The following is a 17,863-nucleotide window of genomic DNA, read 5'->3' as shown; positions in this document are numbered from 1 at the left end:
CATTTTTTCATATTTTCTGTCTCCATCCAACTTACCTACGTACATGACAGTCTTAAACCACTTCACCACCGCGTCTTCTGCTTCTCTCACTTCTCCTGGCGCTTTTGTCTTTTATATTTTTTGCACTTTGAAAATCATAAAGTCTCAAGGCCCAAAGTTCAGTCCCTCCTTGACATGTTGGACCAGAGACAGCAGAGCTTCCGACTGAGCCAAGTGTCTTACTGATGGAGGAGCAGCTCCACACATCTATGTAACACAAACACACAATACGGAGGATGTAGAAGAAGAGAGGTCACTGACCGGGACTTGAACCCTCGACGGGTTGCACTCAGGTACGAGGGCTCACCCACTGAGCTACAGCTCTGACACTCACACTATCTACATTTTATTTTCCTGTGGTGTGTGTCATCAGGACAGCGGGGGGGGGGGGGGGGGGGGGGGGGGGGGGGGCAGCGAGGGCCTGGAACAGCCGACTGTTGATCCCCGTCCAAGTCCAAGGTGTGTGAATGTATTTATTCCCTGGTGTGAAGAATATCAGTGATCTGTCTGGAAGCCTGTCAGGGCGACTCTCTGCAAAGAAAAGCTTTGACCACGACGACATCGCCGGTCCACATAAATGCACCGTTTCGGCTGATCATCCACACGAGGCGGCGTTTTAGAATCCCCCGAAATATTTTCTTTTTTGTAACACGGGTCACAGAGTTGTTGGGGGGGGGCAGCGCACGCCATCCCTCACTTTCATTCCTCCACTTTCTTCAGCAGTGGTGGGACATGAACCCACGACCTTGACAGTGCCAGTCTGTTGCCAGACCTGAGCCAGCCGGGGATACGATACGAGACCATCCCCAGCACTCCGCCAAAGACTGTGAGGAAATCACCTCAGACTGAAATCACCTGCGTCACTCCGCCTCCAGATCTGTGAAGACAAACGCAGAGCAGGCTGTTGAAATGAGCTCTCTTGGATTTGGAACTTTAAAAGTGCCTGTAGATCAAAACAAGAAAAGCCATTTTCACTGCAGTTTTTTAAAGATGTGAGACTATTTAATAGTTTTTTTTAGGAGGCATTGCTGGCTCTCAGGCTCTCGCCCCTCTCAGATCTGCTCTCAATAAAAAAACATGTCCACTGCCAGTTCTGTATTCTGGTGTTTATTTCTAATAAAACTGCTGGAGTTGTAAAACACCTCAGTTCCCGGGCAGCGGAGCATCTTTCCAGGGAACGACCTGCAGCAGCCGGCACCCAGCGTTTAAAACAGTAAACATAAAGGCTTTCACGAGCGGGGAATAGGTTGGAGCACCGTACTGTTAAATCACTCACTTGGCAGCAAACTGACATGAAATCTGTTTGGGCGGTTGTCAGGAGGGCCGCCATTCATCTGAAACGTAGGGTTTGGTCAACCTTTCAGCTGAAAACACCTCAAGTTCAAACTTTGGTTTCACAAAAATGATGTACATTTACACAGAAATGGCAGAAACCCTGAAAAGCATGTCATTAGTACCTGCCTCCCTAAAGACCCCAGCTCCTGTAAAATCTGCTTCAACATTCACATTGTGGACTTCAGCAGCGACAAAAGTCAAGTTTCTATGAGAATTACATTTCTATGTCATCCTGAGCCATTTTCTACTGCGTGTGTTTAAGATTTGACCAAAAGTTAGGTTGACATTCAAGACTTGGTCTCGTGAGTTCTCCCTAAACAATAACGCGCTTGTCCACAACATTCATGTATTTGTGTCCGTTGACTTTTAGCCTGATGATCAGTAGGTGAACCGTTCAAAAAGACTCTTCAGTCTTCTTATGAAGACGACTTTTAATCAGGGTTTCCTTTCAACCGTCAATATCGTGTTGATGTCCGTAACGCCACAGATGCTGTCAAACTCGCCTCCGTCTGTATGGGAGGTGTTCAAAGAGCCACACTCCACCGCACTGAGGAACCGCGGTCTGAATCCCGTCTCTCAGGGAAGACGAGAGACACATTAGCAGAGCCGACAACTTCAACCACAATGAGCACTTCGTACAAATATGTCAACCCGTCCTCCACCACAACCGGATCCGACACTTCAAATGGAAGCTCAGTGATTGATCAGGCGGGCTGAACGGCAGCGACGCTGACCTGCAATGACGAGAAGGTCAATAGAAACCCAGACCTGCCTGCCCCCCCCCCCCCCCCGTGGTCTCCTAACTAAATGTTTCACACAAGTCAGACAGGATTTCCAGTACCGTCGGTACTATGAGCTGGAAGTCCTCAGTCACTGACGTCTGCAGGGGGACACTTGTCTTCTTACTCTCACAACAAACAGTAAAACAGGAAGACATGATGCTGAACAGGAAGCATGAGGCTTCACTCACTCAATGAGGTCACTGGCTGCAGGTGTGTCTGCTGACGGACAGGTAGTGGGCGGGGCTTGTAAAAACCTGACTTTAGACACAGGGGGCGAAAAGGTTCATCTCATACATGCTTTTCCGCTTCTGGTGATGGTTGTCACATAAAACAGCAGAAGGATGTCGTCCTTCAGTTTTAACTTCAATCTTCTTTGCAGAACAAACTGGTGACAATCAGGACCGCTGTTGTAATTCCTACATCTGTCCACCAGAGGGCCTGAAACCAGGAGGAGCATTGAGAAATTTGCTCTCTGGTGGTGAAAAGTAGTAACTACTATCATTATGTAAACCAAGAAACAAACTAAAAAAGAACTTCCTGGATTAAATTTAAAGTCTGCTTTATTTAGATGGTCCATCAAATATTTGTAATAAACTTTCAATGGGTGATCAAAGCTCATTAGCTGCAATTTAGCTACAATTTCAATTTACTGTCCTGACTGCTCTTTAAACAAATGTGTATTTTTCACATGGATTCAACCTTATTAAATATGGTTTGGGCCATACAGGATTATTAATCCAAGCTGAAACTGTATTTTGGAGCAGATGAGGTGAATTTCAGCCACCAGGGGGCGCCAGAAGATCACAACAAGGTGTGAGACAACCAAATCCAAATATAACACAATAGGTTCAAGGAATGTGTCCATGTTGTGAGGAGGGCCTGAATACACCATTTGACTGAGTCAACACCTGATTAACATTTTCTAGAGATCTAGAGATTCACTGGCAGCTGAAGCCGATCCCAGTAGGAACATTACAGAGCAAAATCTCACCTGGCCAACAGGTGTTTGGAAGAACATGCAAACTGTACATAAAAAGCCATTAAAGTATATTTTACCACAAACAACATGTATATAAAAGTCTAGGTTCTTATTTTTCTATTGCAAGTAGAATTAAATATGAGCTTTTTTCTTTATTCAAGTATATATAGTTTTTCTATACAATTGTTTTTCTAGTACACATGTTTTAACTTTTGTTTTTTCACAAGTATATTACAACATTTTTTCAAGGAATGCATGTCTAAGTGAGTTTTTGTTGAAAGCTTGTAAAAGACGGTGTGTGAAAGTAGAACGCAAGAGAGTAGTCAACCTGCTCTTACCGACTTATCTACATACATTGCACATGGTGGACCGGCAGGTGGCGCTGTTACACTTCTTTACATCTCATGTTGTAAATCTAAACTCCTTAAAAGTCCAAAACACTCAACATAGATTAAAGACAGAAAATAACAAAGTCAGTGATTGAAAAAGTTATTTGTTTAATGTGAAGAAAATAAATCTCTCAAAGTGACGTAAAAAGAATAAATAAATCAGAAAATAGAAAAAACTTAAATCTCACGTGGAAACATCCAAAGAAGGAAATACAGCAGTAGGAGGTGGAGGTTTCTCTCAGCAGGATAAAACATTCAAACTATTTAAACAATTTGTTGTTGAATCTTGAAGACCAAAGAGTTAAATGAGCTCAACTTGTCCCAGAAAGAAAGTTTGTAGTTTTTCAGCTCAGTAACAACCAAACAACAGCAAACAGTTTTCTTTTCATTCTATTCTTCAAAATTTGCTTTCTCTTTACATTCTCACATTAGAAACCCTGAATCATATGCAACATTTAAAAGGATAAAACATTTAAAATAAAATCTTTATCATAAATTAACCTGTTGCAGCTGCAGCCATTCCGCTCCTTTTAAAACTGCTTGTTAGCCTTTAGCTAGTAGCATTTGCACATGTAAAATATTTTCTGGAGTGTGACTTTTTCTCTCTCCAAATTTTGGTCTTTCATCTGGTTTTAATCCTGTCGCGCTCACAAGCATCAGCACAGGCCTGGAGGATTAGCATTAGCCTTTAGCAGTGTCTAATTAGAAGACATTCACACGTCTGTTCACGTGCTGAAGAGCTGCAGTGAAAGAGAGTTCAGAAAAAGTAGTTCAAAAGAAGTAAAGCACATGTAGACGGACCATGAGGAGACGAACATTCATCGGCACATCGGCCTCAGTCAACCAGATAAGCTCCTCCCACTGTGTCATGATATCATCCTGGCTCAGACTCCTCCCCCGCTACGGTCCACTGTCACCGGACCCCGCTGGTCCAGAGTCTCCTCCGCCGTCTTCATCAGGATGGCGAGTCGGCTGTCGGACACCTGGCCCTTCTTCACCGCGCTCATCAGCTGCACAGGAAGCAGAGCGAGTCAGAACGAGTCTCGCAGAGAGTCGAAGAGTCAGTGGGGAAGTCACGAGTCAGTCAATGCAAGACGGAGCGACTCATAACGAATCAAAGAAATGAGTCCGACTGAGTTAACATGAGTCAGAGTGCTGCAGAGACAGATGGAACACTGTAGGAGAGAGACCCCTCTTCCAACCCCAAACCCCCCCCGCCCAGGTTTAAAACCAGACCAGCACCAGGTGTTGAGTCCTGCGGGTGTTTAAGCTGAACCGATAAAGCTAAAAGTGAAGTGATCAAAACAAAGTGACTGTTTATGACTCATTCACCACACTAACATCTGACCATGTATGTGGCCCGTTCATATAAAACTACATTTCAATCTTCTTGTGTAAATTGCTCTTGTGTCTTCAGATGACTCCGTTGTTTTTGGTGCTTTATAAATAAAACAATCATTTATGGTGTCTTTGTCCTGCCTGTTTAAAACGCTGCCAGGGTTTGACTGAAGAGCCTTCAGGAATGCTTCATCACTTCCAACCATTTAAAATATGCTGAGAGGGCTTAAAAATGCAGAAAACTTGTACATATCAACCTTTACTTTGAAAATTACGTGTGCCTGTTTGTTTGTTTGTTTGAGACTCAGTGCAGCTTGAACACCACTGTTTTAGTCTTGTCCTCCCACCACAGTTCTTGAACACCAGTACTCCACCTGTTTGAGCTCTCTGAGACGTCCACCCCAGGCGTGCGCACACACGCAAACAGACACACACACACACGCATTGTGTCATTATCAGGCTGCAGCAGTAATCCAGGGTGCCTTGAGGCAGAGCTTCTCTGTATTGTGAGTTCTGACCTCAGACTTCCTCTCACAGTGACGCTCTGCTCTCCTGTGCAGCTTCACACACACACACACACACACACACGCGCGCGCGCGCACACACACAAGCTCACAGCTTCTGTTCATTCATCCAGGAGAATATCACCATCAATCTGCATGTTTTAGCTGAGTGTGTGTACCTGCAGGAATTCGTCGATCTCCACCTGTCCGTTTTTGTTTAAGTCGACCTCGTTGAGGATTTCATGCAGAGCGTTTTCATCAATGTGAACGTTGATGCTCTGCAGAGTCACAAGTCACCATCAGGGGGCAGTAAGAGGACAGGAACTGACAAAAGGAGGCAGGAAGAGAGAAGGAGAGGAGAGATGAGGTGCAGACTCACCTCTAACACCTGCTGCACATCCACTGTGGTGATGAATCCTTTACTCTCTTTGTCAAACTTGTGGAAACGCTTCTTGTACCTGACGAGAAACACATTCACCTCACATTAAACACAGTCTCTTTATATTCACCTCTGGTTAAACAGTTTGTTAATATTTACCTCAGATCAAACACGGTATGTTTATATTTACCTCGCCACTTCCTGATTGTCCAGGTTGATCTCAGAGGTCTTTGTGAGCTGCTCAGATCGAGATCTGTAACCCATCTCATAGTACAGAAACTTCCTCGCCGACTCCAGCTCCGCCTGAGAATAACAACCACACAGATTAACCAGAGAGAAAAAAAGATTTTGCAATTAGAAATAACTGGTAACTGTAATGGATTACTCATTTATCACTTGTGATTGTGAGCAGAGGAATCGAACCGTGACACCGTACCGTCCTCCGCTCCTGGCTCCAGCCCAGTTCTTGGCCCATGATGGAGACGATGCGTGGCAGCGCCTCGTCAGCCGCCTGCACGTTCAGGAAGCCCAGACGAGTCCGCCGAGCGAGCACGTCGATGGCAGTGCAGGCGTACTCTCTGATGGAGTAGATCACCTGTACGAGAACAGACACGTTACACTACACTCAGTAATAGATTACCTGTAGGAGCACACATGCACATTACACTGCATTCAGTAATAGATTACCTCACTCTCAATGTAGGGGAACTCTGACACCAGCCTCTTTCCTACGATTGGCCAGCGCTGACCCGTCACCTGAGCCATCTTAGCAACATCAAACGCTCTCGCACCGTATGTCGAGGCCAGATGCTGAGCCACCTGAGGAGGAGGAAGAGGAGGAAGAGGATGAGGTATGTAATCTGATATATTTAACATGCGTCAAATCAAATCCCAATTTTCTGATTAGCAGATCACAATGTCTTGCATCACAATTTCACTTTATATTTAATGAATCACCAAGCGTGCCGATACATTTCTGACAGAAAAGGTACTTTGGAGGTATATTTCATACATCTATATATTTAGAGGGAGTTTGTGAGAATCACATCTGACCTCCTTCTCCAAGCCGTAGTCCTGCACCAGTCGGATGTAGAGGGTGGGGGTCCATCCTTTTGCCCCTTCCAGCATCAAACCCACCGTCTTGCAGGGCTCGGCCCGGAGGCCGTGCGCTTTGACCGCTGCGTCCAGCGTCTCCTCCGCCATGGAGCGGTAGGTGGTCCACTTCCCCCCTGAAACAGGAAGCAGACGTTAGCGCAGCAAAGAGTGGGCGGGCTCAGAGAATGAGAGACAGACTGACCGGCGATGGTGACCAGTCCGCTGTCGCTGATGCTGACCACGTGGTTTCTGCAGATGGACTGAGTGTCTTTAGAGCTCGGATCGGTCACCAGGGGACGGATGCCGCTCCACGCTGCCAGTACGTCACCTCTGCGCACTACACACACACACACACGGTCAAACTGTCAGTTATCACCAGTCTCATACGGACGCCTCTGATCATGGACACCGACTGGGAGCCCACCTTCCACGTCAGGGCTCAGGTAGTTGCGGACCTCCGTCAGGATGAAGTTGATGTCGTCCTCTCCGGGGATGGGATGGGCCGTCACCTGCGTGGGAGTGTCTGTGGTCCCAGCAATGGTCATGTTCTCCCACGGCAGGAAGAAGATGACCCGGCCGTCGCTGGTAGCTGGATCCAGCAGACCCATGTTGTCAGGACTGACAAGAGGAACCAGAAGCCAAAGGTCAACCATCATGTTTACATCTGATTGAAGGTGAAGGGCATCACCAACAAATGGGGAAAAATAGGTTAGGTACTCATGGTGTGCACAGACCAGCTCACAGAGGTTTTCATAATTATTTTGTGTTTTCAGGAAACTGGGATCTGTGATGGTTGTTTCTGAAAATCCTATTCGAGAGTGTTCTCATAGAGATTAGTCATTTCTTGGCTGCCCCTGAACATACCACGTGTTGGTTGCTAGGTTACCTGTAGTATCCGGGGATAACGATGTGGACGCCGGCACTGGGCTGGCAGATGTTCTCCGTCTTCTGGTTGTCCATTTTCCGCAGAGAGTCAGTGAAGGGGCCGGTCGCGTTGATCACACATTTAGCCTTCACGTCAAACTCCTCCCCTGTGACATCCCAGAGAAACACCAATCAGCTCACATAACATCTCAGTCCAATCGTGTAAGGTCCCTCCGTCCAGTCACTCAATGTCTCCATCCACTCAGGCCAGATGTGTCTGTCCGTTCACTTCCTGTTCTTTCCCAGTAAAAGCACGGGAGAGGAGGCGAGGCTCACCCGTGACGACGTCCCGGCAGCGAGCGCCGCACACCTTGTCCTGGCCGCTGAGCGGGTCTTTGGTCTTCAGCAGGTGGACCACCTCGGTGTAGTTGGCTGTGGTGGCTCCAAAGCGTGCGGCAGTGAGGGCGATGGCCAGGTTCATGCGGGCGTCATTGTGCTGGCCTGAAGGACACGTTAACGAGTGTTTGGTGCATTCACAGAGAGCCACATGCTGAATGCATCCGACTCTGTCACTCTCTGCTGACATGCACAGTTGGCTTGCTGCTGGACTCACCGTCGTAGTAAACGATGGCGCCCACCAGCTTGTCCTTCTTGAGCATGGGGAAGAGCTCCAGAGCTTTGGACTTGCTGAGGACGTAGCTGCTCTTCAGGCACTGGATCCCAGCCACCAGGTCATACATCTTGATCCCAGCCCAGAAATAAGGCAGCTGCCACCACCTGAGAACCACACACAGTCACCAACGTCTCACACGCACACAAAAACATGCTCACTCTCTGTTAGGAGTCTTACTTATAAACAGGAAGCATGATGGGTAACGGGGCCGATAGGTGGGGGGCGATCTCCAGCAGGTTAGCTCGCTCATGAAGGGCTTCTTTCACCATCATGTACTGTGAGAATAAAGATTGAAAACGTTTATTGTGTGGAAGCAGCTATAATTGCTAAAAGGCATGACTGCGCTTCCTGTAATGCTAATGAGCAGGAACCTGTTCGTAGTCCAGCTGCATGATGGCCTTCTGCAGGTAGCGCACGCCGCCATGGATCAACTTGGTGCTGCGGCTGCTGGTTCCCGAGGAGAAGTCGTTCCTCTCCACCATAGCCGTCTTCAGGTCTGAGGAGGAGGAGTCACACGCAAAGCGCACGTTCAAGCGCCTGCTTCAGCTGGTTTGTAAGTGTCAGCATACTCAACTTACTGCGAGTGACGGCGTCTAAGGCACATCCTGCCCCTGTAGCCCCGCCTCCGACCACCAGCACGTCAAACTCCGGCGTGTTTCTAAGTGACTCTAGCTGGGCGCGCCGTGACGGGAGCTCATCGGCGAAGGGAACGTTGAGCTCGGCCTCCGCGGCAACGCGAGCAAGCCGAGCCTTAAGAGGACACACAGATAGAGACGCAGTGAGACTCGGCGCCTGAACGCACCACGGAGCTCTACGTCACTGCAACACTCCGCCTGGGAGGCATTCAGGGACCTCATCAACACTCTGAGGCGTTCAGGGACCTTGCCTATGCAACAGCACACTTGCTACTGGTACTGGTGGAGTTCCAGTTCCTGTTACAAGTACAGATTACAGATTACTTAATCTTACAGGTCTAATTAGACCAGATTTCATTCTCTATTCAATGCAGAAGGAAGGAATAGAAAAGAGAACAAACAGTTATGGTCTTATCCAACTGAAAATGCCGTTTTCTGGTGGCTCTGTAGATTTAAACACTTTAAACGCTTCACAGGTAAGTGTTGCTCACAAGAAGTAGCTTCTTTAAAACGAAGCAGCAATAGACAGCATGCGGACAGGAAGTTGTGTCTAACAGGAAGCAGTGGGTGGTGGAGGACAGCATGCGGACAGGCTGGAGCGTCTCTAACGGGAAGCAGAGGTGGACAGCATGCGGACAGGAAGAGAATTCAGAGCGTGATCAGTTCAGGAGAAGTCATTGCTAACGAGAGCTTGGTTGGTTATTGATTGCATCAAACTGATTTCGAGCTAATGCAGCATTTGAATTGCAGATGGAGGCCGGCGTTGATCTGCGACCGTGATCGCATCATTGTCTCTGCTTTTATTCGTGATGACGCCCGTGAGCCCCCGCAATCAGGAAGTCAGAGAGCGGCGCCACACGGCTGATAGCCAGTCGGCCCCGTGCGCGTTAACGTGCGTTTGTAAATGCGGGGACAGGACGGATCATCAACAGTGATTACAGGCGTGTGTGATTAGCAGCCATTGTACAAACAATCAGCCTGATGAGGGCGGCGGCGAGCTTACCGAGCCGGGCTGCGGCGAGGACGGAGAGCGGCGACATCAGCACACCCACCGGGACACAAAACAAAGAGGTCACGTTAGACCACACCTCACCTGACCCCAACACACTGCACTGGGCCAGAGGTCAGAGGTCAGAGGGACCAAAGATGCTCCTCGCCATCAGGCTCGCCCACTTCCTGACGTGGAGCTTTTCAAAATAGTTCAATGCAAGTAGGGATGAAGGAAGAGAAGTCACATGTTGTGCTGAGCCTAAAATAAAGCAGGTCAGAGATCACAGCTGTCTGGGGCGGTGTCCTTTTTCCACAATAAAAGCATTTTGTACCACGGTTACAAGTATTCAAGAGTGGATGGGAGTAATCTGTTCCAGTCATGTCTTTTCAAAGTTACATTTTCGGTAACATTGTGAACATTCCCCAGAATCCTCGGCTGCTCGTATCACACAACTTCCTGCTTCTTCTGTGTGGCTGCTGAAACATCTCAAGCACGTCAGTGGAAACACATTCTTAGAACCAGCCAGGACACGTTTATACACACACACACACACACACACACACACACACACACACACACACACACACACACACACACACACACACACACACACACACACACACACACACACACACACACACACACACACACACACACACACACACACACACACACACACACACACACACACACACACACACACACACACACACACACACACACACACACACACACACACTACCTGTGTCTTCTTGTACTCCAGCAGCTGCCACAGGCTGAACGTGGCGCCTGCCACCCCACCGCAGACCACCGCCACACGCTTTAACACCTTCCTGAACGCCATGAGACCTGCAATCGGAGGATGGGGAGGGGGGCTTATATTCAGCTGACGAGTGAAGGACGGGTGGGGTCTGATGGGGAGGAAGGCGGAACTTCAGAAGAAAACTTGACAAACCTAACCTTTGGGGAAATTTGTTTACTACCAACTAAAAATACACACACATATATACTGTATATATAAATCAGCTGTATTTCTTGCAATAGTGAGTATTTTCACAAACAGGTGGGGAACACCTTCACAAACACTGTGTCAATTTTCATGTCAGCAGTGTTAAAACCTCATGTAGAACATGAAGTAAGTTTCACGTAGGAGCTGCTCCTTAACGTGCAGACACACACACCCGCCCAGCCTGCAGCAGCTTCTAATACATTTTCATTGTGCAGGACACAGATGGTGAAATGTCAGCACGCAGTCTGCTCTGGTTAATGACCTCCGGCAGGCAGCACCACGCCACCAAAACAGACAGCACTACTTTCACCACACAGAAAAACCCTCCATCTGTGTGCGAGAGAGAGAGGGTGAGAGAGGGACGGACGGCTGGGTCTCAGGTCCACATTAGCCTGTGTCGCAACATGTTGGGGGTCTCCTCAGGGGGACACCAGAGAGTCGACAGACAGCATCATGGTGCAATCATGGAGTCGGGAACTTGGAACTTTTACCAGTTCGGAAAAGTTACACTTCTCAGTTTACATTGAAATTACAAACCACTGTGGGGGGGAAATGACAGAAAGTAAATATGACACAATGCGTTCATGGGTCACCTGATCATTTCTACAATTATGACATGTGCTTAGCGTGTGGCATCATTCCACATTTTCTACATTCGATAACAGAGCTGGCAAACTGCCCTGTGTGTTTAAGGCCTTTACTTTTTGTACATAATGATAATGGGCGTGTTCCAGTGTTTGTCTTCTCTGTCACGTTCAGGGTCAGAGGACCAGAGATTGGGAACCAGTGAATCATCCTCGGATTGTGCCCATCAGTCTGCCTTGAGGTCAGCTGATGCCCCTCTGTGTGGTATTCCAGGCAATAAACCTCGGGCTACTTCAACAGGGCCACCTGTTCTCCTCACTGACAGACAGAACGGTATGTGTTTATAAATGTTGTCCAGCTGCTTGAACCTGAACGCCTCACACACATCAATAAAGCACCTGATCAACAGGTCTATCGGGGAAACAGAAGGTACAGTTCATCCTGCAGGGCTGTAAGTTATTAAGTCAAGTACACTCCTCGCAGGGATTGTTCCTACTGACAGCTGCTGTCACTCTCCGGCATCTCCGGGTGTGAGGAGGCCCAAACAGGAGGAACCAGGTTCGAACCCGGAGGAGAAGCTGCCTTCTTTCGGCTAACACAAACCGATGCGCGACTTTAGCCTCTCTGGCAGAAAACACACATTTTAAAGCGACTTTGAAACGTGACACGCACTCGAACTCACAGCTTTTCTTCCGGTAGGGTCGCTCCGGGGACGCAGGAAAGCCGCTGACGGTCCGAGGATCTCCGGCTTCTTGGACCTGCGTCCGACAGCTTCAACCAGGAAGCGCGGCGACGGCGCGCATAGCCAATGGGAATCAACGTGGCATGGAAGGATCCTCCAATCGGAGCGCAGAGTGGGCGGGACTTTGGCGATTACGTCAGGGTTGCGATATGGCTCAACAATGGTCTAAAAAGATGGAAATGACAAAACGAAGCAAGAAAAAAAGAGAAGGAATGAAAACATGGAGCGTAAATAAACATGTAAAAATGGAAAAGATGTAATAAAGATGGGGAAAATAGAATAAGATAAATCATAGATAAAAAATTGAAGACAAGATCAAGCAAAAAACAAAGAGGCAAAAGAGGAAAAAGAAAAAAAATGAGAAGAAAAAATAAAAAGGATTAAGAGGAGATGGGCAAAAATAAGAAAAAAAACGTAATAACTTACTAAAAATGTAATAATTTAAAAAGAAAGCAAAATATTGAAAGGGGATGAGAGCAACAGCCATTTGAAACTTAATAATTTCAAGTAAGAAAAATACATAAATCAATCTTCCCATTTTATTTTCTACCCCATTCCAAAATCGTTTTTACTTCTAATTTCGTTGTTATTTCTCAAAAAAAAAGAAGCTGGGACACTCCTACGTCCCAACTATTAGTATTTGTAATTAGTTTTTACACCCTGATTCAAACTGTAAAGGGGGAAAAAGGAAAAGAATAGAAACTCACACACACACATCACGCAGCCCACCACCCCTCTGCGCGTGCCCGGCTCTTCAGCCACGGGAGCGTGTAAAACAAAAGCTCATTGTGGGATGGTGCGGGAGTCAGTCTGCGGGCTAAGCTCAGGGCGCGTTCAGCGTGTTTCTCCCGCACACTTTGCGGTTGCAGACATGAGAATACTCATTACTGGATACTTCCACCTCCTCTCCGCTCGTTCATGAAGAAACCCGCACATTTCCTTCAGCGGGACTGTGCGTGTTTGTGTCAACAGCGCGTGGAAGATACAACCTGCAGGTAAAAACTTCTCCGTAACATTTCTCCCTCAGAGTAATAGATTACATTTCTAGGCAGAAATAAACAGAATACAGAAATATACATTATCAGAAATAACATAAAAATCTTTTTTTAAATGTAATAGTTTTTTCCACAATAACATTACATATGTATATCAAAAACACCAAAGTCACACTTAAAATACATACATTAATTACAATTTAAAGGAACAGGCAAATATATCTTTTAAAGAAAACGACACACATACACACCATCAATAAAAGTCTTAATTCGTAAAATAGGCTATCACAAAGAATCAACTGTTGATTCTTCTTTTTGTCTGTTTTTTATGACTTCAGCTCACAATAAACAAAACAAACTGCTTTTGGGACTTTTTCAGGTTTTGTGGTCGCTGTAGGTTCTCCTAAACACTCTTGTTTATATCCTGGTTCCTCTTTGCATTCTGGACATCAAACCCTCTTCCTCACAGAACCCGCCGCTCCCCGGCCGGTGTGTGGGGGTCGGTCCGGGTGTTAGGGCGGCCACCATGCCTTGCGTGCAGAGCGCGTGTGGTTCCGCTCCGCAGTGCGCTGCGGCGGAGCGCCGCTCCGATTTCCTGACGCCGGAATTCGTCAAGTTCAGCATGGATCTGACCAACAGCGAACTCTCTGCGGCCACCTCGGGGCCCGTGTTCGACCCCCCGGATGAACTGTACGGCTGCGGGTACGACGTGAAGCCGCCGTGCGTTTTCCAGGTGCCGGCAACAGCGGAGCCGCCGTGCGTAAAGATGGAGGAGCGTCACCGGCACGAAGAGCTGCTGCCTCCCCCTGGTTCAGTTTACTTCTATCGGCAGCCCTCGCTTCACCCCCTCGGCATGCACGGCCCCGGGGGGCCGCTGTGGGAGAACTCGGGTTCCGTATATGCCCTCCGCCACGACTTCCTTTCGGCCGCAGCGCGCCGGAGAGGCGCGCTGTCCCGGTTATCGCTGCTCTCCCCGAAGCACGCGCAGCTGTCCATGATACTCCCACAGAGTCCCGCGGGGCTCCCTCTGCCCCCGGAGCATTGCGGGAGCGCGGAGGGGCTGTGCGCGGTGTGTGGGGATAGCGCCGCCTGTCAGCACTACGGAGTGCGCACCTGCGAGGGCTGCAAGGGCTTCTTCAAGGTGCGTGCAAAGCCTCGTTACCGAGCCCACTTTACGCGCCTTTTACGCACAGCCTCATTTATGTCTCCCCACGCGGGAAAACAAATCCAAGACATTTTTATGAACTGTTTATATGCTTCTTGTTAAAATTTGAATTTGGAGTTTAAACTCCAAAGTTTATTTGTTTTAAAGAAAAACTCTGTGTTGCGTTTATTTGAAACCGGTCAGAACAGATGCATTTTAAGAAACGTTCAGATGGTTTTAATATTTGAAATGTTTGAGGTCATCTACATTTACCCCTTCCTTCTCGTATTTTATCTCATTCTTCACAATTTAATCACTTTTTGAGAAAATATCTACACGGATTATTAAATTATTTGAAGAACTCGCTGCCCCCTCAAAAAAGTTAAAAGAAAACAGAATATAAAATAATGTTATTAATGTGTTAAAATCTTGTTGGTTTGCTTGTATTAACATTAAAATGCATTTTGTTAAAGTCATTTGGAAGTTTGGGATTTCACTGAAATGGTGAAGCTTTAATGTGAAACACTCAAACGTTTAAAATACAGACACAGGCACACAGATCCATCTCTCATGGGCACGTTGTGAAATTATGAATGACCACGAGCCTGTATTTACCCAGACTGGCCCGGGCTGCTCAATGCATGCCTCATGGTTCTCAGAGGACCCTCAACAGGCTGCTCATCACAGCGAGGACAACCCAGGAATGACTTCAGAGAAATTAATATCTGCACAAATCAGAAACTACAGCCTCTTATTCGAAAGAAAAAAAGTGACATGTTCAGGCTGATTGAAGATTTGAAAAACCATTTTGTCTCGAAATGAAAATTTGAATCTACAAAAGATTTCTTAAATGTTTTGTTTTGTGATGAATAATAAGTAACAAATCTGTCATTTCAGACACTGAGACAAATATGTGTATGTGTGTGTGTGTGTGTGTGTGTGTGTGTAGCGTACAGTGCAGAAGAATGCTCAGTACGTGTGTGTGTCCGCTCAGAGCTGTCCAGTGGATAAACGTCGGAGGAACCGCTGTCAGTACTGTCGCTTCCAGAAGTGTCTGAGTGTGGGCATGGTGAGAGAAGGTAACCCAGCTTAACCCAGGTCCCTGAACGCATCACCAACAGAGGTCACTTTCACCCCATCACCCTGTCTCCCCCGTCTCCTCTTGTCTCGCCCTATATCTCCTCTATCGCCCCCTCTGTCTCTGTCTCCCTCCGTCTCCCCCGGTCTGCAGTGGTGAGGACAGATGGTCTGAAGGGTCGTCGGGGTCGTCTTCCCTCAAGACCTCGAGGTGGGGGGGACACTCTGCCAGACGGGGGGTCTCTGCTAAGCGCTCTGGTTCGAGCCCACGTGGAGTCGAACCCAGTGCCTTCACGTCTCGACTACTCCCAGGTGCTGCTCTCTGCTGTCTGACAGCTCGTGACTGTGGAGCTCCAGCTCACCGTGTCCCCCTACTCACCCCCCACAGTTCACGGAGCGTCCCTGCAGCCCGGCGGGAGACAACGGGCAGCACGTGCGGCGCTTCTACGACCTGCTGAGCCGCTGCATGGAGGTGACCCGGCGGTGGGCCCACAAGGTGCCCGGATTCAGCACGCTGCACACACACGACCAGGACCTCCTCTTCTACTCCTCCTTCCTGGAGCTGTTCGTTCTGCGCCTCTGCTACAGGTGCGTGCGCGCACACACACACACACACACACACACACACACACACTCATCCCATGCTGTGCTCCAGGTGCCGGCCTGCGGAGGGCGAGCTGGTCTTCTGTGACGGCTCCGTGCTGCACCGGCTGCAGGTGCTGCGGGGCTTCGGTGAGTGGATGGACGGAATCGAACAATTCTCCGCCGAGCTTCAGAGGATGAACCTGGACGTGACGTCCTTCTCCTGCATCTGCAGCCTGGCTCTGCTTACAGGTCAAGACTCTCATTATTATGTTCAAACATTACATTACTATCACATCATTTTGTTAAAGTTGTATTTCTTAATTTTGTGTTTCTTTTTGACGTTTGTGACAGAACTGCTCCAGTTGTTGAATTTTTGCTGATGTTTTTGAGAGCTCATATTAATTGAATTTGTTTTTGTATCTAATATCAGAAATACATAAAAAATTTTCATGAAAGCCTTCATGCATTGCAGGATGTACTTTATCCACAGCTTGTATTTACTATGTTGTACTTTATCGACGTCAGAATCAGGTAGCTGTTTTACGCTAGAGTCCACTAGAGGGCAGAAAACAATTAATTGGATAATACATTTATGAATATATTTAAATATTGATACAGAATTCTTTCCAGATGTTGATCAGCTGATATGTTATTATTATCATTGTTGTATATGTTGTTACGTATTATAACAGTTATTATTTTTCATTGTACTTATTGTCTATTTTTTTATTGTTATTTTTTTATTGTTTATGTTGTTATTATTATCACAGTTATTGTTTGTTTTTATTGTTATTATCTAGTAATTGAACATTGTTGTGTGCTCTGTTTGTGTATTTTTACCATAACAAGATTGTTGTAATTGTCATAGTTAGTAATTATTTCTTCAATTATTATTTTCATTGTTGTTGTTTTTATTATCGCCAGGATTTTATCATCATTATCATTATTATTATGATTCTCATTCTCATTATTATTGTTATTGTTATTTTTATTATTGCTGCTATTGGAATTATTGTTGTTTTTTGTGTATATTTGGTCTCATAAATTAAAAAACAACAACAAAAATTGTTTGTGTGCCTGTGGCTCTGTGAAATTGTGCATGTTTGTGTGACCCTGTAGAACGTCATGGTCTGAAGGAGCAGAAGAAGGTGGAGGAGCTGCGGAGACGCGTGCTGCGCTGCACGAAGGACGCCGGGGACTCCGGATCTGAGTCCGGCTCCAAGTCCGGGTTCAGCTCCGGGTCCTGGTCCTGGTCCTGGCCGGATCAGCTGTCCCGGCTGCTGCAGAGGCTGCACACGCTGTGCATCCAGGGCCTGCAGAGGATCTTCTACCTGAAGCTGGAGGACCTGGTTCCACCACCACCCATCATAGATCAGCTCTTCCTGGATACACTGCCTTTCTAGACACGTGCGCACACACACACACACTCAGAGGTACGAGATAGGAGGCGTTGAAGGTCAGAAGAATAAACTACTTGTCTGTGTTATGATCTCAACAATAAAGTACCATGTTGTGAACTTACTGAGTGAGTCGTCTCTTTATTATTATGATTACAGATTTCAATCAAATCTTTTATTGTCATAATGTATTAAAGCTTAAATCTTTAATTTAGCAGATGAAACCAGTTTTGCATGTATTTACCTATTTGAAGAAAATGTTAAATGTTATCCATAATTAAGGTTTATTCATTTTACTGATGAAATAAAATACAATTTTTAATAATG

At 46.9% G+C, this 17,863-nt stretch overlaps 2 protein-coding genes across 5 annotated transcripts; one reads left to right on the top strand and one right to left on the bottom strand.

Annotated features, from left to right (window-relative positions):
• Nucleotides 1-3,609: 3,609 nt before the first annotated feature.
• Nucleotides 3,610-12,384, bottom strand: gpd2 (glycerol-3-phosphate dehydrogenase 2 (mitochondrial)). Of its 4 annotated transcripts, none has more exons than XM_080492753.1 (17): nucleotides 12,279-12,384; nucleotides 10,736-10,851; nucleotides 8,955-9,126; nucleotides 8,748-8,872; nucleotides 8,554-8,651; nucleotides 8,317-8,480; nucleotides 8,040-8,204; nucleotides 7,726-7,870; nucleotides 7,264-7,457; nucleotides 7,042-7,176; nucleotides 6,798-6,973; nucleotides 6,432-6,563; nucleotides 6,181-6,339; nucleotides 5,935-6,047; nucleotides 5,745-5,823; nucleotides 5,545-5,643; nucleotides 3,610-4,534 (listed from the first exon to the last, which is right to left on the bottom strand). In XM_080492753.1, exons 2-17 carry the CDS (start codon nucleotides 10,844-10,846, stop codon nucleotides 4,409-4,411), a joined length of 2,193 nt encoding a protein of 730 aa, XP_080348879.1. In that variant the 5' UTR covers nucleotides 10,847-10,851; nucleotides 12,279-12,384; the 3' UTR covers nucleotides 3,610-4,408. The 4 variants fall into 4 exon arrangements, with proteins under 4 accessions (XP_080348879.1, XP_080348880.1, XP_080348881.1 ...); XM_080492754.1 differs by having other exon boundaries at nucleotides 10,745-10,851; XM_080492755.1 differs by having other exon boundaries at nucleotides 10,745-10,851; nucleotides 12,269-12,378.
• Nucleotides 12,385-13,859: 1,475 nt separating this feature from the next.
• On the top strand, nucleotides 13,860-17,659 carry LOC308127588 (nuclear receptor subfamily 4 group A member 2-like; the record flags this gene model as incomplete). The annotated part of the gene is made up of 6 exons (XM_080492720.1): nucleotides 13,860-14,474; nucleotides 15,427-15,556; nucleotides 15,709-15,866; nucleotides 15,943-16,142; nucleotides 16,210-16,388; nucleotides 17,259-17,659. 6 exons carry the CDS (start codon nucleotides 13,860-13,862, stop codon nucleotides 17,540-17,542), a joined length of 1,566 nt encoding a protein of 521 aa, XP_080348846.1. The 3' UTR covers nucleotides 17,543-17,659.
• Between the last annotated feature and the right edge of the window lie 204 nt (nucleotides 17,660-17,863).

The sequence above is a fragment of the Lipophrys pholis genome, assembly GCF_963383615.2.
Source record: "Lipophrys pholis genome assembly, chromosome: 23".
NCBI lineage: Eukaryota > Metazoa > Chordata > Actinopteri > Blenniiformes > Blenniidae > Lipophrys > Lipophrys pholis.
The sequence above is the reverse complement of the archived record's forward strand: the minus strand, read 5'-3'. Positions and strand labels throughout refer to the sequence as shown.